Source organism: Melopsittacus undulatus, chromosome 3, assembly GCF_012275295.1.
Source record: "Melopsittacus undulatus isolate bMelUnd1 chromosome 3, bMelUnd1.mat.Z, whole genome shotgun sequence".
NCBI lineage: Eukaryota > Metazoa > Chordata > Aves > Psittaciformes > Psittaculidae > Melopsittacus > Melopsittacus undulatus.
In genome coordinates, this window is record NC_047529.1 from 89,266,247 (window position 1) to 89,290,819 (window position 24,573).

Consider the following 24,573-nt stretch of genomic DNA (forward strand, 5'->3'; position numbering starts at 1 on the left):
TTGCCACTCAGTGTGGTGATTAATTGTTAGCCAGCAGAAACACAATCCACAATCACTGCAGCAAGAGTGGAGGATACCAGAGTACAGAAATTTGGTGGGAATATGAAGAGTTGCAGTGGTTAATGCAAAGCCCTGAGAGTTTCTTTCTGGGGAAGCACGGTGAGAGACCAATGCTGCTCATTTGCCTGCTTCCTCTCTAGGTGTGGGCTCTGTCACATGCATTGCTGTAATTGCAGTTTGTGTACATGCCTGGCTTAAGCAGTGTCTTGTGCTCAAGCTGCATCCTGAGGTGCTGTGCTTTCTGTGGGAAGTTATTGCTCAGCTTTCCTGGTGTCTGGAAGTCTATTCTATCCCCATTGTTGTCTAGACAGCATTGACACTGCATCCTGACAAGGCTGACTGGTGATGTAAGGTAAACTTCCTTCAGCAGGCAAAGGAGGAGCATTTGTCCTGGGACTTTGATATTAAATTGTAAAGCTAAAAGCATTCTGACTCCTCACCCTTGGCAATATAGGAACTGCCACATTGTTTTATTTTCATTAGATGTGATCACTACTGAGCTGTTAAGAGAAAATTACTTTCTATTTCAGTAAGCTCAATTCTAGTTTCAGACTGACTGTGCATCAGCTGCTTAATTTGGAATCCACTCTCTTGGTAAAATTAAAAATTCAAATCTCCAAGCTGGAGAACTCAAACTGTGCTTGAATTAGAAATTGACTGCTGTCAATGTGCTCTCACACTTCACTTTTTTTAATTTCTCCCTCCCCTCCCCCTGACGAGTTTTATATTAGAGTCTTGCTGTAGATGATCTGACTGAGCAGAAGTAGTGGGAATCCACACTGTCATTCTGTAGACAGAGTGATGAAAGAGAAGTGTGGTGTGTTAAACAGACCATTCTTGAAAGGACTGCTGTGTACTGATTTCATAGTTACATGCATATTTGGTGAAATACTTCTATGGGAGATGATTGCAAACCCATTGTGTTGTTTGCAAATTAATTTAGGACCTAAGCAAACTTCACCATTTCTATTAAAATCCTTGTTCCCTGATTCTGTGTAACATTTAAAACTGTTTTCAGATCTTGACTGAAAGAACCAGAACATCTCTATGCTTGAGACATTTCTATAAAAATAAGCATTGGTTCTCTATTGTGAGAATTCTTGCTAGGTTTTCAATTTGTGTCCTTCTGCCTTTTTGGAAAGTGGATAATGTTCTCAATTACTGAACTATAAGTTAAAAATGATTGTGCTGAGGTTCAAAACAAATTGGGCTGGATATTTTTGAGTAAGTTAAATGTCTTCTGTTACTGAGTGTGCTGAAGGCATCCAGTGCTGGTACTGGCTTATTTTTCCAGACCTGCTTGTGTTCTACCCCAGGGTGTTTTATTGTCCATCAGGTGGTCCATGGGCTGGATCTAGATGATCTTTAAGGGCTCTTGCAATCCAAACTATTCCATGCTTCTGTGATCTAAATGGTGCTGCTTAATTGTGACAGCAGAGTCACTTGGCCGGTCTAGAATAAATTTGGCCAGTTACTTCTCTGGCCAATGAAATGTGTTTCCTTGTAATGCTGCAGTGGAGAAGTTGGGAGGTGTAATTTTCATTCAGCTTAAAGGAACGCAATTTTCTATAATAGCCAAGCTTTAGGTCTCAGGCTGACAGCCATAGGGTGTTGATTAGTTATCAAATAGGCCTTTACAGTATGACTGCATGCTTTCACAAGCTGGCTACTTATATTTTTAAATTTGAAAAGATTAGAATGGCATATTTCTGGTCTTTCTGTCACATCAAGGTGCTTAGGCCCTGATTCAGCAAGGCACTTGCTTGAGAAAAAAGCCTGCTTTTGTGTGCAGTCAGTGCACTGCTGAATACTGACGATGCAGATGTGTTGTAAAGTCTTAGTAGTATCAGGCACAATTACAGTATGTAATTAAGCAAATTCCTTATTCCCCCTGACTAAATAGGTGATTATTACTGATACGGGAAGCTTTTGATATTTACCAGCTTACTTTTTAACAGTTATTTTTCTTTTTTTAATTTCTTAGAGTTTAGGCAAACCTGTGTTTAAAACTCCTTTTCCTGAAAGGGAAAAAGAAGTTGATGGCATATTGAAACTGGTATCAGCTAATGTGTTTCTTACTGTAGTGAGAGATGCTGTAATTTCATCATACCATAGAATGAGTTGTGCTAAGGAGGTAAGTGGTTCAAATGTAACAACTCAATGACATGCGTGTTATGGGAGTATGTCAATACAATTATTTAAATACTGGCTATTGGAAGAGCACTTTGATTTCTAAAATGCACAACTCTGAAGTGTTTTTAATGAAGAATAGAACCTAATGTGCATTTAATGACTTCAGAGGATATTGTTTATGTGATGCCTTGGAAATTTATCAGTTGAATGACTGAAGCCAGTCTGTGACATTAGGGATCAGAGGAGCCCTTAGTGAGGAAATAATTTGCAAATGGTATCAAATGTAATGTAATTTGGCCATTGCTTCTGTTTGGTAGATATGCTTTATAAGATGCTAGATAAATCAAAGTATAGTTAACATTCCATAAGTAAGATGAAAAAGCTGTCTGAGACCTTTGCTTTTTAAGAGTTATGAAAATCTTTATTGAAAAGTAACTTTCTTTGGAAGCTTACTTACGTAAAGAAATGGTGGTGCTTTGTTTTAACATAGGCTGTATTGAGATCAGTGCCATCTTATTTTAAAGAGTTAGAGGTATCCTTGAAATTCAGCAAATGAGTTAAAATATAACTAATTGGGAACCTGCAGCATTTTATATATTTTAATGATGTAGGAACTGAACAGTAATGGTTGTTGTCATGTCAGATTGAATAATCCCTGGGAGATTATTTTTTTACTGGTATGTTAAATGTTTGTGTGTCTATATTTGTAAATAATAAATATTTTCATCTCACTTTGTTCGCATACAGTTTAATGCAGATCTTTAAGGCCTTCCCTAACAGAAGCAGCTCTACATAAATGGCTTGGAGCAGTGCTTTGATAGTAGGATTTGAATATGACCAAGTATCTTTCCCTCCACACCACAGTTACCACCCACTGATACTCTGAAGGTGAATTTGTTATTCTAATAAAAATAAACTGTGTGTAATATAGGTTGAGCTCTCTTTAAAACTGCACATGTAATTTCTCGGTTACTTTCAGGGAGGACTTGATGAGCTTGCAAGCATTCTGCATATGTCTTTAAAGCAGGGGTGGGGAGATAATTACTTTGGAGTTTTTGTGCTGATCTATAAAATCCTAGTGGACTTCATAAAAATGTAAGGTAGCTAAACCTGTCTGTCCACAAATGATACTGGAGCCTTTGGAAAAATCGAACTGCCACTATTGTGGTAGTTCCCACTGTACTCAGTTTCCCACTGAGCAGAGTGGAAAATGCTCTTTGGCTTTACCTCTCCCTCTTTCTTATTACTGGTACATCTAAGATGTGAACAGCATTGCTGGTCATACCTTGCTTTACAATAGACTTCCCCCTTTCCCCCTCCACTGTGCTTTGGCTCTGAGCTGTTGGATTTTATGAAATGCTGGTCACTAGGAAAGTTTGTTATGGTGAAAAAACTCTTTTAATTATTTCTGGGCTTTCATAATTTGTATTTGAAGCAATTTGCATATAATCTGACATTAGAATATACATTGCATCATCTCCTAGGATTGTAACATGTATTAAAAATTAGTTTGTAATATTACAATTGAAAGGCTCTTCTCTTCCATTTGTGACTTTTTTCCCAGGTGTGTGTCTCATACAATGCATTGCTTGCTGTAACGTCAGGGTATTTTAATTTCCTTCAGTTACTTCACTGTCAAGATACTCCCAAGGAACTGTGTTGATAGCCTTGAAGTTAATTGCAATCAGTTATTTGTTTGCTTGAAACTGAGGACATTGCAAGAAAAATGTGAGGCCTGGTTTTCTTTAGCACTCTGGCTGAATTGATTCACTGTAGTTTCTGTATCTAATGTGCAAACAAAGCAAGCTATGGTTGGAAGTGTGTGCCAAAAAATGAAGTCTTTAACTGATTTCAGATACATGGTGATAAACAACTGAAATTATTCTAATCTTCAAAAAAAGAGATATGGTAGAGGGGGAAAGAGCAGACAGTATACCCAAAGCCATAGTTTCATCCTGGCTGGATTTCAGGGTGGCTGAGTGTACTATGACTGCTCTCTAGCTGGAATCATGGATCAGGTTGTGTCTGCCTTCTCCCTCCATCATCCTTTGTGGAAGGTGTGTGTGTGTTCATGTTGAGGTGCTGGTCACAGCTCTGTGTCTGTTCACTCCTTCTCTGGCTTGTGCAGAGTGCAGCTCTGACCAGCTCAGATGCAGTTGCTCTGGGGCTTAGGACTTGCAGCCCTCCACTCGTAACACCCGCTGAACAGCCTGTGTCTTGGGCTGTAATTTTGCTCTGGTAGCCAGGTGAAGGATTTGTGCTGCTGGACTTGCCAGGAGGCATACCTGGAGCCCGTAAAGGAGCTGAATGGCAAATCTGTGTAGAGGAGCACCAAAGTGGGTGAATTTTGCATGGACTAGTTCAAAGTACTGCAATTGTACCACTTTGGTTCCAAGAATTTGTAGTCACATCCATTTCACTTTGTGTGAATATCTAATGCTTTGGCCAATTTAAACCTTACTTATATTAGCTTAGTTTAAATTTGGTGTTTAAAGAGCTGTGATTATCTGTCTGCTTTAGAAATTCATAGTGATTTAGTGAGAACAATTTTAAGCTGATTTTAATTAAAGTGAAGAACCTTTTCCATTTTTACAGATGAGGCCTGTAACTGGTCTTTGTAAATGGTGATAAAGTATATCCAGTCTTAGAATGACTTTTCTGCATGACTAATTTTTTCTGCTGAAAGGAAATTTAGGCTGTTATTCTGTATATAAATTAAAAGAATTAAATTCTAAAGAACATTTTGTTCAATTTTTGTTCCCTTACTCCAAAAGCGGTTTCTATTTGTTAAGACTTCTATTAAATTATTCCCAGTACAGCATTTCAGTGTCTTTTTATAGGAGACAGGCTGATGGGCTCCCTGACCTTTTTTATTTCTGATTTCTGTGATGCTTTTTCCTCTGACAAAAGACAATGTAAGAGGCAGCTGGGGCATCCTAATTTATGGTGGTAGGAAGCAGAATACAGAGGCTTAACTGTAGTCACGTGGTGAGATGTGCTGCTATTGTAGTATATGGAAAATGTATAAATTGCTTTTGTTGAATGTTATTTGGAGAAAGTGTAGTGAATGTTGGAAAAATTCTTCTGGGAAGTTCCAGGTCCAATGCTTAAACTTTTATATAGGATGACATTGTATTGAGGTGTGTATAAAACCTGTGTTAGGAGTTGTTGAGGGGTTTAGATTACGTGCATATACATCAATGTAAAAATTGTCAAAGGGTTGTAATTGGAGATGAATATTAAATATATTGCATGTAAAAATAAAATTGGAAACTTGTGTTTTTGGAAGAGCCCTGTGTGGGTGATGAGAATGTTTCTGTCACCTGAGCTCTGGGCAATTGATTCTGTTTCAATGAGTAGAGGGCAGGTAATTGAAGGCATGATTCAGGTAGTCACTAGATCTCTTTGAAGGGTGATTCTGGTAAATAGGTCCAGTCAATATGTTTTTGTATTGCAAAATGGACCATGGTGCAGAGCTTGTATTCTCATTGATTGTGTGCAGGACAGATGAATGGAATACTTTTTTACTAGCAGCAGTAAATCCATGTGAATTTGAAATTAGTCACCATGTAATTTTTCACCCATAATTTTTTTCTAATAGAAATGTGCAGAAAACAAAGACCAGATGCCACATTCTGATATCCCACTTTTAATGTTTGGTGTGTTGTGGGTTTTTTTTTAATTAATTAATGAATTTTTTATTTTTATCTTGCTTCTGTCTATTTGTTCTGCAAACAGTAAATCTTTTCATCTGTGTAAATAAGGTATATGTGGGGAAATTGAGCTATTCAGCCTTTTTCTTAATGATATCAATATTGCAGTAATGCTACCAATTATGTGGTGGCATAAGTTTTCTAGAGCTGATGGTCCTGTGTGCAAACCTTTTCCCTTAACTTTGTATTTTGGACAATAGGTAGTACAGTAAAGCTAAATAACAACGTGTAAAATATCTCATTAGACTGACATCTGGAGGTACAGACTGTTACAGAGTTGCATCTGTTCTGGAAGTAGAATCTGAATCATTTACTCATACTAATAACATATGGATATGATACACAAGAAGTTGGATGTGAGTAATAACAGATTATGCACAAAATTTCTTTGCATGGTTTTCATCTTTTTGGTGAAAATTCTGCCCTATCCTAGATGTCCTTGTAAGTCTGAAAATCATTCTGGATCAGAGAGACTTTGACCAGGTCTGTGCTTTACTGTGCTGCTAAGCAAATTGAGAATGAAAAAGCACAAGAGTGGTGCTGTGAATAGGGAAGATGATGCAATTCATTGTACCCAGGTTTGTGTCCCAGTTATGTTAGTGAGTTCACGTAAAAGCAGGTGAAAACTCTTTAGAAAGTGAATGAATACACACAGTATTCTCTGGCAACACCTTTTCTCCTCTATCAGCATTATGGTCAGTGTCTGTTTTGTTGAAACAGAAAGCAATGCACTGTGTGATATTCCTGAAACAATTATTTTCAGATGCTGCAATATGTTAAGCCTAGGAAACTGTGGAAACACTTTAATGACTTTTTTTCCCTCCTCCAGATGGTCAGGAGCACTTCATGCCTGCAGGCTCTCTTTGTAAAAAGAAGCTGGCAAAAAGACCTGGATACATGAGGCCAGAAGCTCAGCGACAGGTAGATTTTAAGTCCCTGAGTGCCTGCAAACCATTCAGTCCAGAAGAGCTCAGACATGGCAAGCAGCACTGTGAACACCTTGAGAGCTGCTCTCTACACAGACAATGCCAAAATAACCTTGAGTTCTCATGCTGTAGTTCTGTAGTTCCTGCTAATGGGGTAACAATGTTGTCTGCTACTGGAAATATGCCAGGATGCCACAAAAATATTCCATCTTGCAAGAGTCTGCAGTCAGAAAACACAGCGATAATGATTTACTCTACTGCAGCAACAAGCAAAGGAGATGTTTCTGCTGTATGCTGTACGTGGCAGAAAAGTGAGGGTGCTGAAGTGAGCAAGCCTGTGAACATGTGTGCTTTGGATCAGACAGAAGTGAATAACAGCTGTGAATATCAAACCAGAGATGTTATTTCTCATTATGTTGGGGCACATGATGGCTTTAGTTCAAGTTTCAGCTTCATACAGCTCTCCCTGAACTCGGCACCTGGAGTAAGAGATGCTGAAGGCAAGTCAGCCATTGAGGAAACTGAGTATGTTCGACATCCCAGCACTGCAGGAAGTATGCAGATGCCAGAAGAGATGCTGCACACTCATGAGCACTTGGGAGCTTTACATTGCTTCTCTAGGCCCTGTGAGGATTTGGAGTATGAAAATGAGACCGCAGTGAATGATAAACTGCAGGACTGTGAGACTCTCTCTCTCTCAGATACAGATGCAACATACTCATATTCTACAGATTCCTCAGATGCAGCATCTGCTGGCTCTTCTGTTACCTCAGGCTATGAAAGCAGTTTTACTGTTAGTGACCATAGCTGGGATACTTTGATAAAAAAGTATGAACCAGTGCTACAGGACTGCCTGCTTGGCAACCGTAGTACATTAAAGGTTAGTAATCTCACTTCATCTTTGATTCCTCCCCTGGCCCTCAAAACATTTGTATTTATAGAGCCAAAGTCAAAGCTGATGTAGGAGTTGGGATGTTAGTGGCTTTTATCACAGTTGTTCATGAAGATTTACAGTAGCACTCTGCATAATAAAAGTGAGAACTGTTTTTGTTTTCTTTTTGGTCCTTTAAAAAAAGTGATATATTTATAGTACCCTATTCCTATGTTCAACTGAAACTGTGATCCTCTTATTTCTGGTATGTCACACATCAGTTTCTGAATTCAACAAATACTGTTGTCTTTCACAGATGGCTGTGTTGTCTGCAGTTTGGAGTATGTGTAGTATGAAATTTGAGGGTGGTAGGAACTCTTGATGCACCATGATTTAACAACACTAAACTTTGTAACTAGAAATGCATTAAGTTTAACCAAGTTCTTGGAGTGAGGCATCCGTATGAGAGTAACCTGTCAACTGATGATGGGTGGTCTCTCCATGTGAAGAAAAATGAGGGTCAAGTCCAAATGGGAATTGAACCTTTCTTCTTTTTCCTTCCACACCAGAGGAGTACTGGGCTGTTTAGAGTCCTTGTTTTTGCATTTGTGTATCCCCATGTATATATCTACCGCACAGCCAGTCGCATTCCCTGTGTTTGTTTTTGTGGGAAGGGAAACTTTTAAGAAGGATTGGCTATGTTTTGTTATAGAGTCTTTAGGATGGTGGTGTGGGCATTGGAGGGAAACTGTTTTGAGCTTGCCTGCAATAAGGAGACAAATACTGGCTTTATTTCATTTTTGTTTACAGTGCCCTAAGGGGGTGGTTGGGGTTTTTATTTTGACATCTGATCTGGGCTTACAATGCTCTCTGATACTTTTCATAGAAGATGCATCTAGGACTCAAGCTAGGTTCTCTTGTGTAATGGCTTCACACACATTTTTATGGAGCAGTTTCTTTGGCTTCATGCCTGGAATGACAATGTGCCCAAAGCCTGGGACAGTTTGGGAAATTAATTCACTGCAAATTTGGGAATATGAACCATAATCAAAATAGGAAATTATTTTTCTATCTTTTCAGCATGCTTCTTTGATAGGTATAAAAGAAACATTGCTATCTTTTATTTCTGTGGTCATTAATTCATTGAACAGAGAATTGGGGATTTGTGCCCTCGCATGTCTTTGCCCTTGATTAGACAGTTGTGTATATTTAATTTGAAGCCTCTTCCTATTGTAATGACAATGAGCAAATCTCAAACTTTCAGAAAGGAACAAAAGCAACTATAGTCCAGAAAAGGGGACAATACCAAGGTTGTTATACTTTTTTCTGTACTTGTGGCCATCACTGGTACAGATATAGGGCATGCTATGCTGAAGCAACTCTTTGATTAGATGAGCTCCAAACATCTTACAAGCCTGCAAATGGAAAGCGCTTTACTGCAACGGCATCAGTCAGTTTGCCGTGGGCATGCCTGGGCTGTGGTGCCCAAGCAGTCTTTAAATGACCTGCCACTGCGGGCACATGATGGAGTAAACACTGCAAACAACAGCGAAGCTGACTTCTCAATGTAGATGGTTGTTATACATCATATATATGAAAAAAGTGTCATTTGAATAATTCCTACTGCAGGCTTCTTTAAAACTATCAAAACTATGGCATAACATACAGAAAATAATTTATGGTGAGGATTTGTGGCTCCTCCCTTCAATATGTTACACATTCCTCACCAGTCTCAGAAAAAAATTGGAGTTTCAGGATGTGAAAACTAAAATAAAATAAACCCTTGAGGAAAAGGGGGTATTTACACTGTTGTGCAGTGTTGTTTGCTTTTTCCCTCTGGGGCATCCTATAGCCTGATTTTGATTGTTTTCTGGCTTTATTTTTTAGAGTTATTTTCTCGCTTTCACATACCATATTTTGAAGGGATACGATTAATTTAAATGTCTTACCTAATTTGTGTGTTGATTGTGTAGTCATGCTAACTTAATGTTTGTGGTAAGTTGTTAGCTGGCTGTATCTATTTTTCCTCTATGCAATCTCAAATTTAAATATAGAGATTTAAATATAAAGGAGTTTCAGGGAGGAGGTGAAATCTCTTGTAAATGCAAGATATCTGAAACACGGACTTCCTTGTGCTGAAAAACGCTTTCCCAAGCACTTTCAGGCTTTGGGCTATAAGAATGTATGCTGCTGCTTTTTCCAGGCTTTCCTTTTTCAGTGCTAATAATGGTATGTTTGGTACAGGCCACGTATAAATTTAATAAAAAGCAAGCACTTCTCAGACTTGTAGCTGTAGCCATGTTAGTCTGTGACTGGTATGGCTATGAGGACTACCTACCTTCTTACCAAATTCTTCTGCAGTAAAAACCTATAATGGCCTTTAAATATACCCCTGGCCTTACAAATTTTTAGTAAATTTAATACTCTTGTCCAAACCCTTCATGTTAAAAATGAGAAACAGTAGTTTTTGAAATGAAACTTTTCTGGTAAAAGTTTCTTTTTTTGGGTGTGAAAGGGTGCTCTGTGTGTGATACAGATGTTCCTGGTGGTTTGGTGCTCCCCCCCACTGTCTAGCATTTGCAGTGTGAACATTTCTGAAGATGTGAATGTCAATATTGTATAGATGAGCCTAAATTATATTTTAATAAAACTTCGCAAGCTTCATGATAACACAATTTTCTGTGCCATGAGTATACCTGTTCCAAAACATTCATGCTATATATATATTTTTTTTTTTTACTTACAGAAGAAAATGGTTTTCAGACAGAATTTCTGGATTTGTTCTGTGCAAAACTCATATGGAGCAAAAATTGTTAGAATGGTCTCAAGAGCACACAGTACAGTGTGATCTTAAGTAGATGTTGTGTTGACAGAGTCCTCTAATAGTCTGTACTTTGATTTATTCAAAGTGTGAAAAATATCCTACAGTCACATGATCTCTTGCTTTTCAAGAAACATTGTTATTCTCTGTAGGCATTTGGACTGAAACTGTGCTTGGCTCAAGTAGCTGCAGCTAAGCTGAGTTCCAAATGGGTCTGTCACTTATTGAATGTTGGGCTTAACTGTCAAAGTTGGGCTATTCTAGCAATTTAGTAATCTATTAAATTGATATCATGTAGAGGTTAATAGTGTAAGTACTTTTAAAATGCAACTTCTTCATCATTAACTTCTTTCTCTTTGCATAGATAAAATCCTTGATCTTACGGCTTAAGAGGCTTCAGGAAAAAGCAGTAGAGGAAGATGACTATGATAGAGGTGAGAGTTGTTCCCTCCTTCCCCCACTAGATCATGCTGAGGTTTTTTCCCTTCTGTTCTTCCCCTACCAATTTTATTTTACATTTGCTCCATAGTGGTGGGTATGTGTGGAAGGTGAGTTCAATGAACTGTATTGTTTATTCTGATGTATGGCAGATTACAAATTAAAGAAGGAAGCAGGTCAGCAGCAAGTAGCAACAGTTTTTATTTTCTTGAGTCACATCACCATGTGTGATGGTTGGAATCCAAATATCCACCATCAGGATCAGCTGTTTTGAAGCAGAATGACTTTAAAAAATGCAGAAATGAATGAAAGCTTTGAAAAGAGAAAGGACAGGCACTGGCTGCTGACAGAGTGAGATTTGTTGCTTGCTACATTCAGTCATGACACTACAGCAGGTCTCAAACACAGAAATGAGGTCAGGAGCTATTATAAAAGTGAGTGATACTGTCCTGTGGGATTAACTTGATGTCTGCTGAGTTGAATCAAAACCACCATCTAGAGAATACGGTGATGATACAGCTGCTGGCAAATACCTGTATTTGATAGTCCTTTTCCTTTCAAATGCCTTGGCACTTCTGATAAGCTCTGTGTGTGCGTGTGTTAATAATTAGAGCATCTACTAACATACATCTCAGGTTTCTTATTTCTCATGGTAGTCTGTGTTCAGGTACTCATATTTTGATAGTCTTGACATTCTAGGTTAAATTCTTCCTGGTAGATCTGGCTTTAGTTGGGAAGCCCTGCAAATGGGTCAGTAAAATCTGCATTGGGTACATCAGAGAAATAAGGATGGAAAAAAATAGTTTCTTTCCTGCTGCTTTTTTTTATTCTCAGCTTTTAGGGGATTGGGGGGTGGCCAGACTTGTGGTTTGCCTTTCAAAATCAATGTGTGAAGCTTTGCAGTTGTGCCATGTTTCTGTTTTCCTGCCCCTAAAGGTGTCCTTCAAGACAATATAAATGCATTTTAATAGTGTCCAGGGAATAGGTGTGTAGCCCTTCTACAAGAGTGGTTCTGCTGGGCTCTTAAATGCTTGTCTGTATGTGGTAGAAAAGTCTGCTACTGTCACAAGTCATTCTTTTAGTGTGTCCTTTTCCAGTGAGGAAAACCTTTAGCTGTGTTAAAAGCTGAGGATGTTGTAGATATTCATGGGTTTAATCTCTGTCAAATAAACATTATTGATGTGTATGCTTTACATGTGTAATACTCGTAGTCTTTTTTTTTTAAGTGCCTCTGGCTTGAGTTCCCAGTTGGAGACTTCCTGACAGCTGTGTACTCAGTGTGCATGGTTCCCACACATTACAGCTGGGATTTTCTGGGCAGTCATCCACTCTGACAGGAGTATTTTACTATATCAGGTGTGACATCTGCTTGTGATGCTATGTAGTTGTTGACCACAAGGAAAAACAATGACTTGTCTAAGTTTGCACAGAAAGTTATGTAGTTTTCCTGGGTGCTAGTATTGTATCTTCAAAACAGGACTATCTTTATGTTGACCATTGTTTTTTTTTAATTGCCTTTTCCAGTTTCCACCCTAGTTGTCAGGCAGGTAGCACAAAGGGTTGTTTGCAGAGTCTTGCATTAATTTCCTTCAGAAAACCAGTCTGGCTGAAATGTGATTTCACCATGTGTTGTGGGGACAGCTTCCAGACAGCAAAAGTGGCAGCAATGCTAAAGGTGGAGAGGAGCATCCACAGGTGAGATTGCTGTTTTCTGCTTTATGCCTGGCATATATAGGCAGAAAACATTTGTCCTGCTATGGGACCTAGGTACTGAGGTGCTTGAGAGACTTTGCTTTATGTTCCTCCATCCTTTTGAAAACTAGAACTCCACCTTCACAGAAGTGTTCTCAGGAAATGCCATGCTCCATGCATGCACATAAGCACACATTCTTAATTTTATCAGTCCTTTGAGTCCTTGACCCATTTACTGTCATATTGGTCTTTGTTCCTCGTCTGCTGGAGCTGTCAGCTGGTTTTTTTTTATGACTACTTTTCATTATATTCATGGTATCTAAACTACCTTCCTTGCTTTCTTTTGTGAATCTCCAGGGAAAGACTTGCATGGAGAAGGTGCAGTGCTGCAAGAATTAGAGCTGTGACCTTCCTTCCTTCTCTTGCAGTTGCAAGCTTTCCACCTTTGCTTTTAGAGCTATGTCACAGTTCCTAGTGGAGAACAAAGTCTTGCCTGGCATAGAGTGAGGTTTGAAAGCTTGTTAAAGAGCTTACAGTTTGGCCCAGTACCAATTTATTTTCAAATGGAATCTGTAATTAGCCTTCTTTAAAGGGATCTTATTGCCAAATATTGCTAGCATAGAATGGAATTGCTAAACATTCAGAGCTGTGATGTGGGACATAAATGGAGATACATTATCAGGGAGTGGGAGAAGCTGACAAGGGTGTATGTGGAGGGCTGAGGATGTTTTAACTATAATGCTAAAAAGAAAATTATTGTCCCTATAATTTTGGAGGACTTATTTGAATATAGAGAGAGTTCTCTGTTAAGAGCGGAACTGTTTTGAATGGGAGATGGTGGTAGTGCTATGTGTGGTGATAGCATGGGTCTTGCTGATTTGGGAGTGCTGCAGGTGAAGGGGAGATCTGGTATGATGTGAATAGCTGCAAAATACCCTATATGTGAAAGATGTTAGCAGAGGGGAAGGAGGGCAGGTGGAGAGAAGGTATGGCCACCCATACCAAATGGAAATATACCATTCCAAATGGAAAACAAAACTGTCAATAAGTACATTATTATATGTAACTGTTATCACTTCAGTGGTAGAGGCTCTTCAGCTTCAACTGTTGGCAAAAACTCAAGTGATTTTCTGACTTTGGCTCTCTAAGAGCCATCCAGTCTTGCAAGAGAGAGGGCTCTGTTTTTAACAGCAGTTCAGTGGGAGGGAGATGTGTTAGCACTTAAAACTCCTCAAAGTGCTTAGGACCGGTTTCTGCAATCTGAAACTGCAAACTTAGCAACTTAATGAAAGCCAAGCCTCTACTGTCTGATATTGCTGCTTTCCTGCTCTCTAGAGCTTTTTGAAAGCTCCCTTAGTTTATAGTAGCTTTTTGAAACTGAAGTTTAAGTGGTGCTCATACAGAGAATGGAAATGATGCATTGTGCTATTGGTTGTGGCAACAAGACTAGGATGCTTACCTGTGCTGTGCTTTCCTAAAGACCTGCCAGCATGGTTAGGGTGTTGGTGTAGAGGACTGTCAGTCATTCATGCAGCTACAATCTCTTCCTGTATTTCTGGCAGCCCCATGTGTATGGGGTGTGTGTGTATGTTTGTTCTGAGAGTGTTGAAGGAGCTGCTTGGGGCAGAGAATGTTCTCCTGTGCCATGTTCATCCTCATCTGCTAGAGGACCCTGGGCATGCTGCTGCAAGGTCTGCAAGGTCTCCTATCTACTATAGCCAGCATGGGTTGTTCCAAATGCAGATGTTCCTTGGCTGTGAAAAGTTTGTGTGAAATTCACATTCAGTGAGACAAATCTTCTAACTCTGACTTAAGTTTAAAAAGGAAACATTAGGATGCTATATATTTTATTCCTTGTTCTGTGTTTTGAGGCGATGAAATATCAGGAAGTTGCTTATTTTTTTCTGTATTTACTTGTAGTCCCCTCTTGATGGCCACATTACGGTATATTTTCAAAGCAGGTATGGTACCATGGGAATATGGTAAGTGTTTTGCCTTGCATAGCGCATATAGTAAAAATTGGTCTGTTCTCCAAGGATCACTTGGAGTGTTGTCATGGCTCATTATTCATGATGGAGCTTGACAGCTCCAAGGTTAAATGCACTGCTGAATACAGGAGGTTAAAAAGAAGAAAAGAAGCAGCTTATTTTGTGTCTGTATAAGTTGTGCCTACAGTAGAAGTAAGTGTGTTTTGTGCAGTACAAATCTATTGCCCAATCGTTTAAACTCCTTTTCTTGTTCTTTACTGCTTGAACTTCTCAACATTGCCTGGTACAAGGGGCAACTGGATTGGTAACTGTCAGGACTGAGTCTTGCTGCTGCATTCCACCATTGGTTCATATGCCATCTTATTACTCAGAAATAAGTATCTACTGAGCTACTGATCTTTTCTGATAAATTATTATAAATTTTAAACTCTTGTTTGTAGGAATGTGAGTGTATGGATCCATTGCATGTAACTGGTAAGGAAGGGTAACTTCCCTGTACATATCATATTCAGAGTTAGGGCTCTCCAGTGAAGGTCATTGAGTTGATCGGAGCAACTCCTCATCTGTTCAACATGACAGCTAGAAGATAGAAACATTTATGCTTGTTATGGCAAAACCTAACCTATCCTCCCAATGAAAATACATTTAATGTCATGTGAGCCTTCAGTTATTTTAGCTGAGATATCAAAGCTTGGGCTATATGAATTGGTGAGCTGACATGGGCTCTGCCAGAGCACTGTGTGCTCTGCAGGAGAACAGCCTGTTTTCTTTTTTAACCTCTTCTCTCTGCTTGTGCTCTTTGAGACCTCTCCATGTCAATTGTCCTTTCGGTGTCTCAGGAACTGTGGGGCATCAAGGACAGAACCCTGTGCTGTGTAGGAGCTGGAGCCTTATTTCATGCATTCATGCATATTTCCTGCATATTTCATGCATTTACATCAGAACTGTAGGAAGGAAGGACTTTGTAGCAGTTAGCCTCCTGTATGTTTACACTGGAAGAGATGCGTTGCTCACTTGCAGAGAGTAAATCAGTGGAGTATGATTTTAAGTAGTATCTGGCTTGAAAATGTAATTTGTTAAAAGGGAGGTCTTGACCACTTCTTATGTGTTACTTGCGAACACTGAATTATGCAATAGCCCCAAAGTCCTGGCCAGATGTATAGCTGATTGGAAAAAATATTTTTCCTGTTTAAAGTGCTATTTCTAGTCATAGCTTTTGAACACTTGAACTAATTTGATCTTCAGGCAGGTGGGTGGTGTGTTTGTGTGGTTTGGTTTGGTTTTTGGTCTTTTTTTTTTTTTTTTTTCCTTTGGAAGAGCTATTTGCAGGTAAGGGTTGGATAGAAGCCCTGCTTCACTGTACTTCTATTATTTCAAACTAAAAGCTTGCTTGACAGTTGTTAGGACATAGAAATCGCAGAATCCCAAGGGTTGGAAGGGACCTCAAAAGATCATCTAGTCCAACCCCCCTGCAAGAGCAGGGTAACCTAGAGTACATCACACAGGAACTGGTCCAGGCGGGCCTTGAATACCTCCAACATAGGAGACTCCACAACCCCCCTGGGCAACCTGTTCCAGTGCAAATGAAAGGCAATGAAATGAAGGCAAGTTAGCTGCTTGGAGGAAGGACAGTAAATTTGGGAGAAGCTGTATCTGGAAATAGCTCTCAAAGAACATGCTACTTTGGATTTTACTTGTTTCAGGATGGCACACACCTGTGCAAGTAAAATCCTTAAACCTAGCTGTATATCAAGTGGCTACATCTGAGGCTACTCTAACCTACATCTGAGGCTACTGGTTAGATAAAAGGTGGTGGGGTGGACATTGGAGGCGCAGAGCTTCTGTGACACAGGAGACTATGAGTTTGTAACTTGCAGTTGCAGGCTGTTGAGTTGGCAGTATGTATGGAGTGGATGGGACAAATAGGGCTTTTTATTGTGCTGTGCTGTCAGAGCTGTGCTCTGTCACAAGCTTGTTGAAGTTCCTGAAGTCTGGGTAAATCTTTTTGGGTTTCATTTTCCATTTTTATAACTTTCTAGTAAAGCTATTAAGAGGATGGGGGGAAGGGCTTGTACAAATTCTCAAAATCCAATCTTTATTGCATGGGTCTTGCTTATTTTGTCTTTCTTTAACAGACTTAGCCTCCACAGAAGGGTTTAGGTGGTTAAGGAAAGGAAGTGCTTATGTGAGGTATAAATTTGACTTAATTTCTATCTTAGGTTCCCTTGCAAAAAAACAGAGGCAGCACTACCCCTGCAGCTTTTTCACCTTGTCTGTGTTTCTCAAAGACACCAACTTGAAAGGAAAAGATAGAACACCTTTTATCCATATACATTTATTGTGCAGGGTTACAGCCCTTCACAGTTTATAGGTATGAAACTCCTTATGTTGCTGTCAGGTAGGCCGCTGGAAAACTCAGGTTGTTGGGGTTTTTTTAATGTCAGAAGAATGGCTTTTTTTTTTTTTTTTTTTTAGATGGCCAGTGTTTATGAGAGGGAAATCTGGTATATATTTCTGGGTACATTCACTTGTATTTGTTTACTCACTGCATGTGCAGCACATGTATCTTCAGCAATTTCTTGAAATGCTTTCACTGTGAATCCTCATTTTAACCCAGTTGTTCAGTTTCCGTCTTGTAAAGGTGTGTCTTTGAGGTAGAATAAGATCTTGCTGTTGATCTGCTTATGCCCTCACATTGAAAATGCAGTTGTGTTTTCTGCGTCTTTAATTCCTTAGCCAGTATTGGAGAGGAAGCTGCTGTAGTCATGCAGTATCTCGCTTAGACTGTGCAGCCTAAATATTTTTAGGAAGTGATAGTATTTTGTGGGATGCTACTATGCTCTCTTATTTTAATCTTGGCCAGCGTGAAAAGGTTCAGCTACATCTTGTGTTTCTGGAAGCTGCTTGACAAAAGGAAAATTGCTGAAGTTTTGGCATACCATGTGCTTGGAAGCTTTCTCTACTCCTGGCCATCTGCTGTCTAAAACTGACACTGCGGGCTACCCCTCCTGTGATAGTTGGGCTCTGTTTCTCAGCCTGTGATACAGCCAAGCTGTTCCCAGACAGCCAAGCTAGTCTTTTACAAACAAACAAGCAGTGAAAAAATCCGAACAAAATAAGCAATTGTGGATAATTTAAGAGCTTACTTGCTTTATTGCAGTTGGAAACAGAGCTGTGATGGGTGCGTAAAGCTTGGGAGCAGTGTTGATGAGCTATCTGGACAGTACCCACAGAGTGAGTGACACAGCTCTCCTGCCACCCAGCCCATCTGCTTACTTTGCACTTGCAAAATCATGCAGCCCAATTTTATATTCAGGACAGATTTATCTTTCTCTCGCTCTTTAGGAATATTAACTCCAGACAAGAAAATCATCTTTCATTTGCAGCATGGCCACTGGAGACAGTATGAGTATTAATTAAACCAACTACTAGAAATTTATTTTGCTGCCCTTGTCTTACATTTAGGATATAAACACCTTAAGGGAGTGGTGGGGGGCACCTTCTCTTTTTAATTGTTGTCTGCTTAATAAACGACTGGACCTGGACAGAAACTTCTAGATGGCATGATTATGTGACTTCTGTATAATTGGGGATTAAAAAGATGCTGAATGACTGTGGCTGTCATTTGAAAGCAAACACTGAAGTGTTCCAATGTGAGTTCTCTGTGGGGAACTGATAACACTCCTTGCTGTTTGCTGGATGGTGTATGGTTGAATTCTTTAATAGGATCCTTTTATTGGATATCACTGCAGACCTTCCATTATTTGCCAAACTTCTCTGCAGAGTGGGATTGCCTCCAGTTAATTAACTTCTTTCTCCTGAGGTTTCACTCCTGTCCTCCCTGTCCACATGCCCAGACCCAATTGCTCATCCTGGGGTGCATTCATAGTTCTTCAGGCATGCCTGCCCCCTCCAATGCCTCCTTGCCTTCATCATATGCAAGCTTTTGCATGTTTCTTATCTTTTGCCTGTGGAAGGTGAAGGTAGCAAATGTGCTGTTTTAAGGACATCTTTAACCTTCTTGGGACAATGGTAGGTTATGGCAATGACTGTTCAAAAAGGTGAAGAGGGGAAATTTCAAATTTCTAGCACTCTTATACAATAACGTGGATTGGACAAAGAGCTAGTAAGTCTGTAAGAAATCTTATAGTGGGGGCATCCAAACCAATGCTATATAATGTGTTTTAAACTTCTGCTGTTGATATCCTACCAATCTAATGCTGGCCAGGATTTCTGGTAGGTTTTGATTTGAGTAAGTGATTGGTACATCTGTGTACTCAGATTTTTAAAGCATGAAAAAGTAGATGAAGTTAATGAGTTGGATTGATTTGATGTATGGCAAAGTTGAACGAAGAGCAAAGTGAGGTGCTGTGGATCAGAGGCATAATTCAGACATGATGCTGGAACCAAATACAAACAAAGATGAACAGCCTTTTTGATTAGGTCATTGCAGAACATAGTATTTACCTGACTTACTTGTGGGTGTCCATTCGTGCACACCTTTGGCATTCCCAAATGCCTCAGCATGTCTCCCTGCTGATGATAGCTTGCCGGAGGAATAGCATTTTAGAGAGAAAGCGTTAATGTGTGGGTTGCTAGAAGCTCTCCAGGGTTCATTAGGCTTCTTGAGAAAATGTGTCAGTGGAAGTGAAGGGCAAAAACAGTTTGGCATGTGCCATGGTACCATACAAAGCTCATGTTGCATTGCACCGAAGTGTCAGGGACAGTGCTGTAGACTGGAGAGCCTGTGATAATGGTCTCAACAATAAGACCTTTTTAAAAATCAATACAGTTGAATTTTCTGGAGACAAAGAAGAGTTCAAGAAACTTTAAGAGTGCAAGGAATCAGGCCCCCATAAACTGGGATGTACATGACTTCCTATTTGTTAGAGCTCAAACAGCTGGGTTCTTCCCCCCAAATGACATTCAAATGTTTTACCAAAGGAAGGATTTTTTTTTATTATTTTTTTCCTTTTTTTTTCCCCTTTATGCTTTGACCTTCACCTGCCCAGTCTCAAGGGTATGGGTGACTCCTAATACTGGCAAATAGCTGGTATTGTAGTGGAATGACTTTTGGTTGCTGCTGTGCACTGGGCTGAAGCTGTGCTCTTTTCAAAATGAATTCTGAGTGACAGCAATGAGTTTCTCAGTGGGAATCATTTGATATTAAATGACTTTCTTAATGATGAGCATATAGGAATACAGAGAGAAAAGGTTCCTGCTGTACACCATAATGTACTGCAAAGCCTACTAGTGGGGTTTATTGCTGAAAATTCCTCATATATCAAATACCATTCAAGGGGAACAATTTCTTAATGCTTAATCCGAGCAAGAGTCAAACTGGTGATCTGGAAGCAGAAAGTGCAATAGCACATTAGTAATTCTACTAAAGCCTTGTGTTTACAGGTTTAGGAAAGTAGCTCTGGTAATGTAAGGGTGCTACACTCATCCTGACCTTCTCCAAATGCGCGCAAGCGGTATCTGCTACTCGGTATTTATAGGCCAAATGTCATCCTTTGTTGCCAAGTTCATAGAGAATCTGCTGCCCTGTCTTTTAAAAGAACAAACAAAAGGAATAAAACAAAAAAGCTCAGCTCTTTTAAGCACACAGCAGTGATTAAAATCAAACCAAAATTCATATTGAAGTTATGGGGTGTTGGTTTGAAATATTTTAATTATGGCCTTTCCTGGCTAGAGAAAGCACTTGTGAGAAAGAGCTGAAATCACAGGAGGCTTCAACAGCTGGTTATTCTAGTGCCATCTAACCAATGATAAGAATGAAAATAGCAAGGCATTCTGGACAGAGGTTCCAGTCATGCTGTGTCACATGTTTGACAGGACCTAGGGTAAGAAGAGTAAAGATGTGCGAGTGTATTTTCATAATGTTTTTATAAAATGACAGTATCTTTCAGGAAAAGAAACCCTGAAGGTGCTGAGGAGAATGAGAAATGTTTTTTTGGAAAAAAGTCCAAAATAGAATTATTCCAGAATTAAAATTTGATCCTGCTTCAGAGCACTGTGCTTGCAGAAGCTCTGCCACTGGAATGGCTTCCCAATATAATTATTCTGCATCATGAGTCCGTTCATGTCTGCCTGTAGATAAGTCTTCTGAGTTTTGTGCAGTTTTCCTGTCTCGGGTGGTTTTTTGCCACCTGTAACTCCAAGGACTCATATCAAGGAATGCATAGGGTCCAGTAGGATGCTGCTATTTCATTTAGATCAGTCTTATATTTATTCTTTGACATTTTCAGAAATAATCATGTGACTCTATGTGAGGGGAGAAATTTGGCAGAGAAGCAAAATCTTCATTTCTCATGCCATTTGTGCTATTATCACATGTCTGATTCTTTTAATTTTATGCTACTTTGCTTGTTGGTTGAACCTGCCTGGTTTTGTATACAAGAAGTTTCTTCTCTCCTGCTTTCAAAATACTTCAGCTCTGTTTATTTACAGGTGGTGTACTGACTGACCCATTCATTCTGAATATTTAGGGGCAGACTTACATGCTCAGCAAACCTATTTAATTTCTATTACTTCATTTGGGGTGGGGGAGCCCTTTCCTTTTAAATCAAGTAAGGAGAAGGCAAAGCTGCATGTCTATGTGTGAATGGGTAATGCTTACCCCAGTGTAAACAGACTGGAGTTACTCAGAAACAGTGTGGGCAGTAAGGCAACTGAACTGTATATGACTGACTTTCTTCTTTTGTGGCACACACATTTGTTGTGGGAAAAATAAAGGCAAAAATGTGAAACAAAATGTTTTTTGCTTGTTGAAGTATCCTTAAAAATACTGTGTTTGCTCAGATGAAGAAAATAAATTCTGTTTCTATACAAGCTGGAGCTCAGTTACAGGCTACAGGAGATTTAGGTCATGAAAAGGCTGGAGTGTTTTGGAATGTAATGCAGCAGGCCTGGTTCTCCTGGACAAGCATCCCTTGGGTTGTAGCTTTAAGGAATCAAACTTGGACCTTGACTTCAATAAGCCTGTGGAAAGAAGTTTATTCTTACCTCTATGTGTGCTGCTAGAGGGACTGTACTATGCGTAGTGTCAGCCCCGTTTCCTGGCCTCCTTTGTGTGCCTGAAACAGCATTGTGTCTCCTGCCTTTCTGGAGTCAGGAGCCAAGCCAAGTCTGCCTTGTACATTGTGCCTGTTTTAAATTGTCTGGAAGCCCATTTTTCACTGCTTTAATTTTATAGGTTATAACTGCTTAATAGAAACTTTCTTGTGAAGGGCCCCTAATTGTTTTTCAGAGTGAGGGCTGTTAAGAGCACCTAATAGCAAACTCAATGTTTGCCTGCAAAATCAATTTTTATTTCAGAAGTTAGAAGTGATGGGAAATTAGTTCTTTGAAGGCACTGACCCTCCTTGCTCTTAAAAGCTTTCCTGGCTCTCCCTTTCCTAAGAAGCAGCCTTTCCTCTATTTCTGTCAGAAAAGCGAACTTCTGTACTCCGAGTTCCCTGCTCGAGAGTTTAGTGTGCTGCCTGGCTTTTGCTACACTTAGTCATTCCTTTATGTAACAGGTGTGGGTAGATCAGTGGCTTGTATACCTTCCCCACTGCTTGAGCAGAGATCCTGGAAGGATGGGGTGTTCTTAGCCAAGATAAATATGGGTTTTTTTAATTTATTTCATGTAAGGCTGTGGGGTTTGTATTTCTTTATTTGTAGCAAGATCTAAAGAGTTGTTTTATGGAGGGTTAGTTGTTCAGGTATGTATAGTTGATGTCTCTCAGTTCTAAGGAATGTCTGCTTTCTCATACTTTTTTTTTCTATGGACTTTATTTTTTCCCATCCATACAAAGATATGCTGTATGTCTGCCTAAAGTTACCAAAGTCCATTTTGAATATTCAAGATGTATATCATGTAATACAGCGGCACACATTGTTCTCGATAGTTCCAGTGCCTACCTAAAAGGGATTCTGAGAAATGTTACCTATGGTGTGGAATTCCTTGAAGTATTCTTGTGAAAGCAAAGAAAACATTTATACAGCCCTGGTAGGCAACTGGAAAGGCTACCTATACCAAAGTGCATGGGATAACCTGTGGAAAAGTTAAGAAAACAGTGTGAAATACTAGATATTTTTTTAATTCTCATCTGCAGGCCAATTGACTCTTGACAATTGGAGGCCTTTTTTTGAAGTGATGTATAGTGCACAAACCTGTCATCTTAGCTTCCAAGCAAGTACACGGAAGAGACTGGGGCAGCAAAGGTCACAAAAAATACCAACTGCCCCTTCTATGCAAAGAAGTTGAAAGCAACAACCCAATCCAGCTATCAGGAGAGAGGTACAGAAGCTGAATCTTGATGTTAGTATTCTGCTCAGCTGAGATTAACTGACTGCCACAGGTTTCTTTTGAAGGTTAGGATGAAGCTGCGGCAATGCTTATTTCTAGTCAGAGAACGTTCTTGGGAGCTCAGAGTTAGGTCAGAAAGTTGTATTTTATCAGTGCCAACTCTCATGGAATTCACAACTGTCCTGCTTCCTCCAATTTGACCTTGAGTACCTGACTAAGAAACATCCTCCAGATCTGAGGTATGTTTAGCAGTATTATGATGTGTTCAGTGCTGTAGTGCCTGTGCATGATCTTTGCACAGGTGGTATTCTTGCCATTCTTGTTTTTCAGTTGATATTTAAATGGTCTCTTTTTTCCAACTGCTCAGTTGCTTCCAAGTATAGGCAGCTACCTGCTACTGAAATCTGTGGGAATGACCATAATGAAAAAGGGAGTGTTAATTATCAGGGTCACCACACTGAAAAAAATCTGCTGGAACTACTGTCCTCAGCTGGATCCTGTACTTCAGGGTTTTACATTTGTTCATTCAGAAATGCACTGCTTGAGGTTCCTCTCTGGCAAAAGGGCTACCAAATGGCTTTTTTCCTTACCACCTTAACTTTAGCCATGAGGAGCTGCCAAGGGCTTCTACTGTGCAAGTTCAGCCCTAGCAGATACTCTTTTAAAAATTAAGATTTCTAGTCTTTCAGGCATGGGAATTGGGCATGAAGAAGAGTGTATCCTGTGCATAGGATGATATGAGGAACTTCACTGACTGTAAGGCAAGAAGCTTGCTTTCCCATGTCTCCCATTCTGATGTCCTCTGTTTCCATGCTAGCATGTTGCAACAGTAGGGTATCTTTTAGCAGTAACTCTTCCCTCTGCTTTGTGTTTTAGGAAGGTGCTTGGCAAGTGTCTTTTGGGAAGACCATGAGTCACATGTTCTTCCTCTCCTGTGCCCTTCTTGCATATTTGTTCAGGCAGCAGGCTCTGTTAGCCTGGGCTGCTGCTGTTTCTGCTTATCACCTGGTGAGCAGGCTTGAATTTGCTCTTCAATGGTTTACTGTGATATCCTGGGGGTGGTAGTGGGTATTATCAGCCTGCTGCTGTGCTGCATCTCTGTGGTTGTAAACTGTCTTCTGGACTGCAGACTCTGAGCTAGTGCAAGGTAGTAATTCTGCTGCTTACCTGTAATCTAAAGTCAAGATTGTGGGCATGATGACAAGGTGCATCTTCCTTGTCCCTTTCACTCAATGAGTTAATTTTCACCAGACTGGGAAGTTACTGACCTTGTCCTAGCAGGTGGTGTTTCCCTACATTCCTTTATTTGCAGGAGCCTGAGGAACAGCAGTGAATATATGAAAGGAGCTGGAAGGTCATGTCACTGTGTGTGTCACATGTATGGGCGGGAACCTCATGCAGTATATCATGCAAAATTAGATGCTGGTAGTTTGAATCATTACCCTCTGGAAAGTAGTAAAAAGGATTTGTGTGGTGGTGTATTGTTCTTCTGCTGGCTCTGAATGGTTTGAGTCAGATTCTGCAAGACCATCCCTGGCTCCTGATGAAGTTCCCTGTCCCTTCCTGAGGCTACAGGCTTCTGTGTGTGATTGCAGAAGAATTCTGGCAGGAAGGAGTAAGGGGAAGAGGCTGGAT

The 24,573-nt window shown here is 39.9% G+C and overlaps 1 protein-coding gene across 1 annotated transcript in view; it reads left to right on the plus strand.

The window, feature by feature from the left end:
* Positions 1–6,752: 6,752 nt before the first annotated feature.
* The window catches only part of DISC1 (DISC1 scaffold protein), a 181,917-nt gene continuing 164,096 nt past the window's right edge, over positions 6,753–24,573 (plus strand). The window contains exons 1-2 of the mRNA XM_034061203.1: positions 6,753–7,712; positions 10,889–10,958. Of these exons, the coding sequence (XP_033917094.1) occupies positions 6,753–7,712; positions 10,889–10,958 (1,030 nt within the window). The remainder of the gene's footprint in view (positions 7,713–10,888; positions 10,959–24,573) is intronic.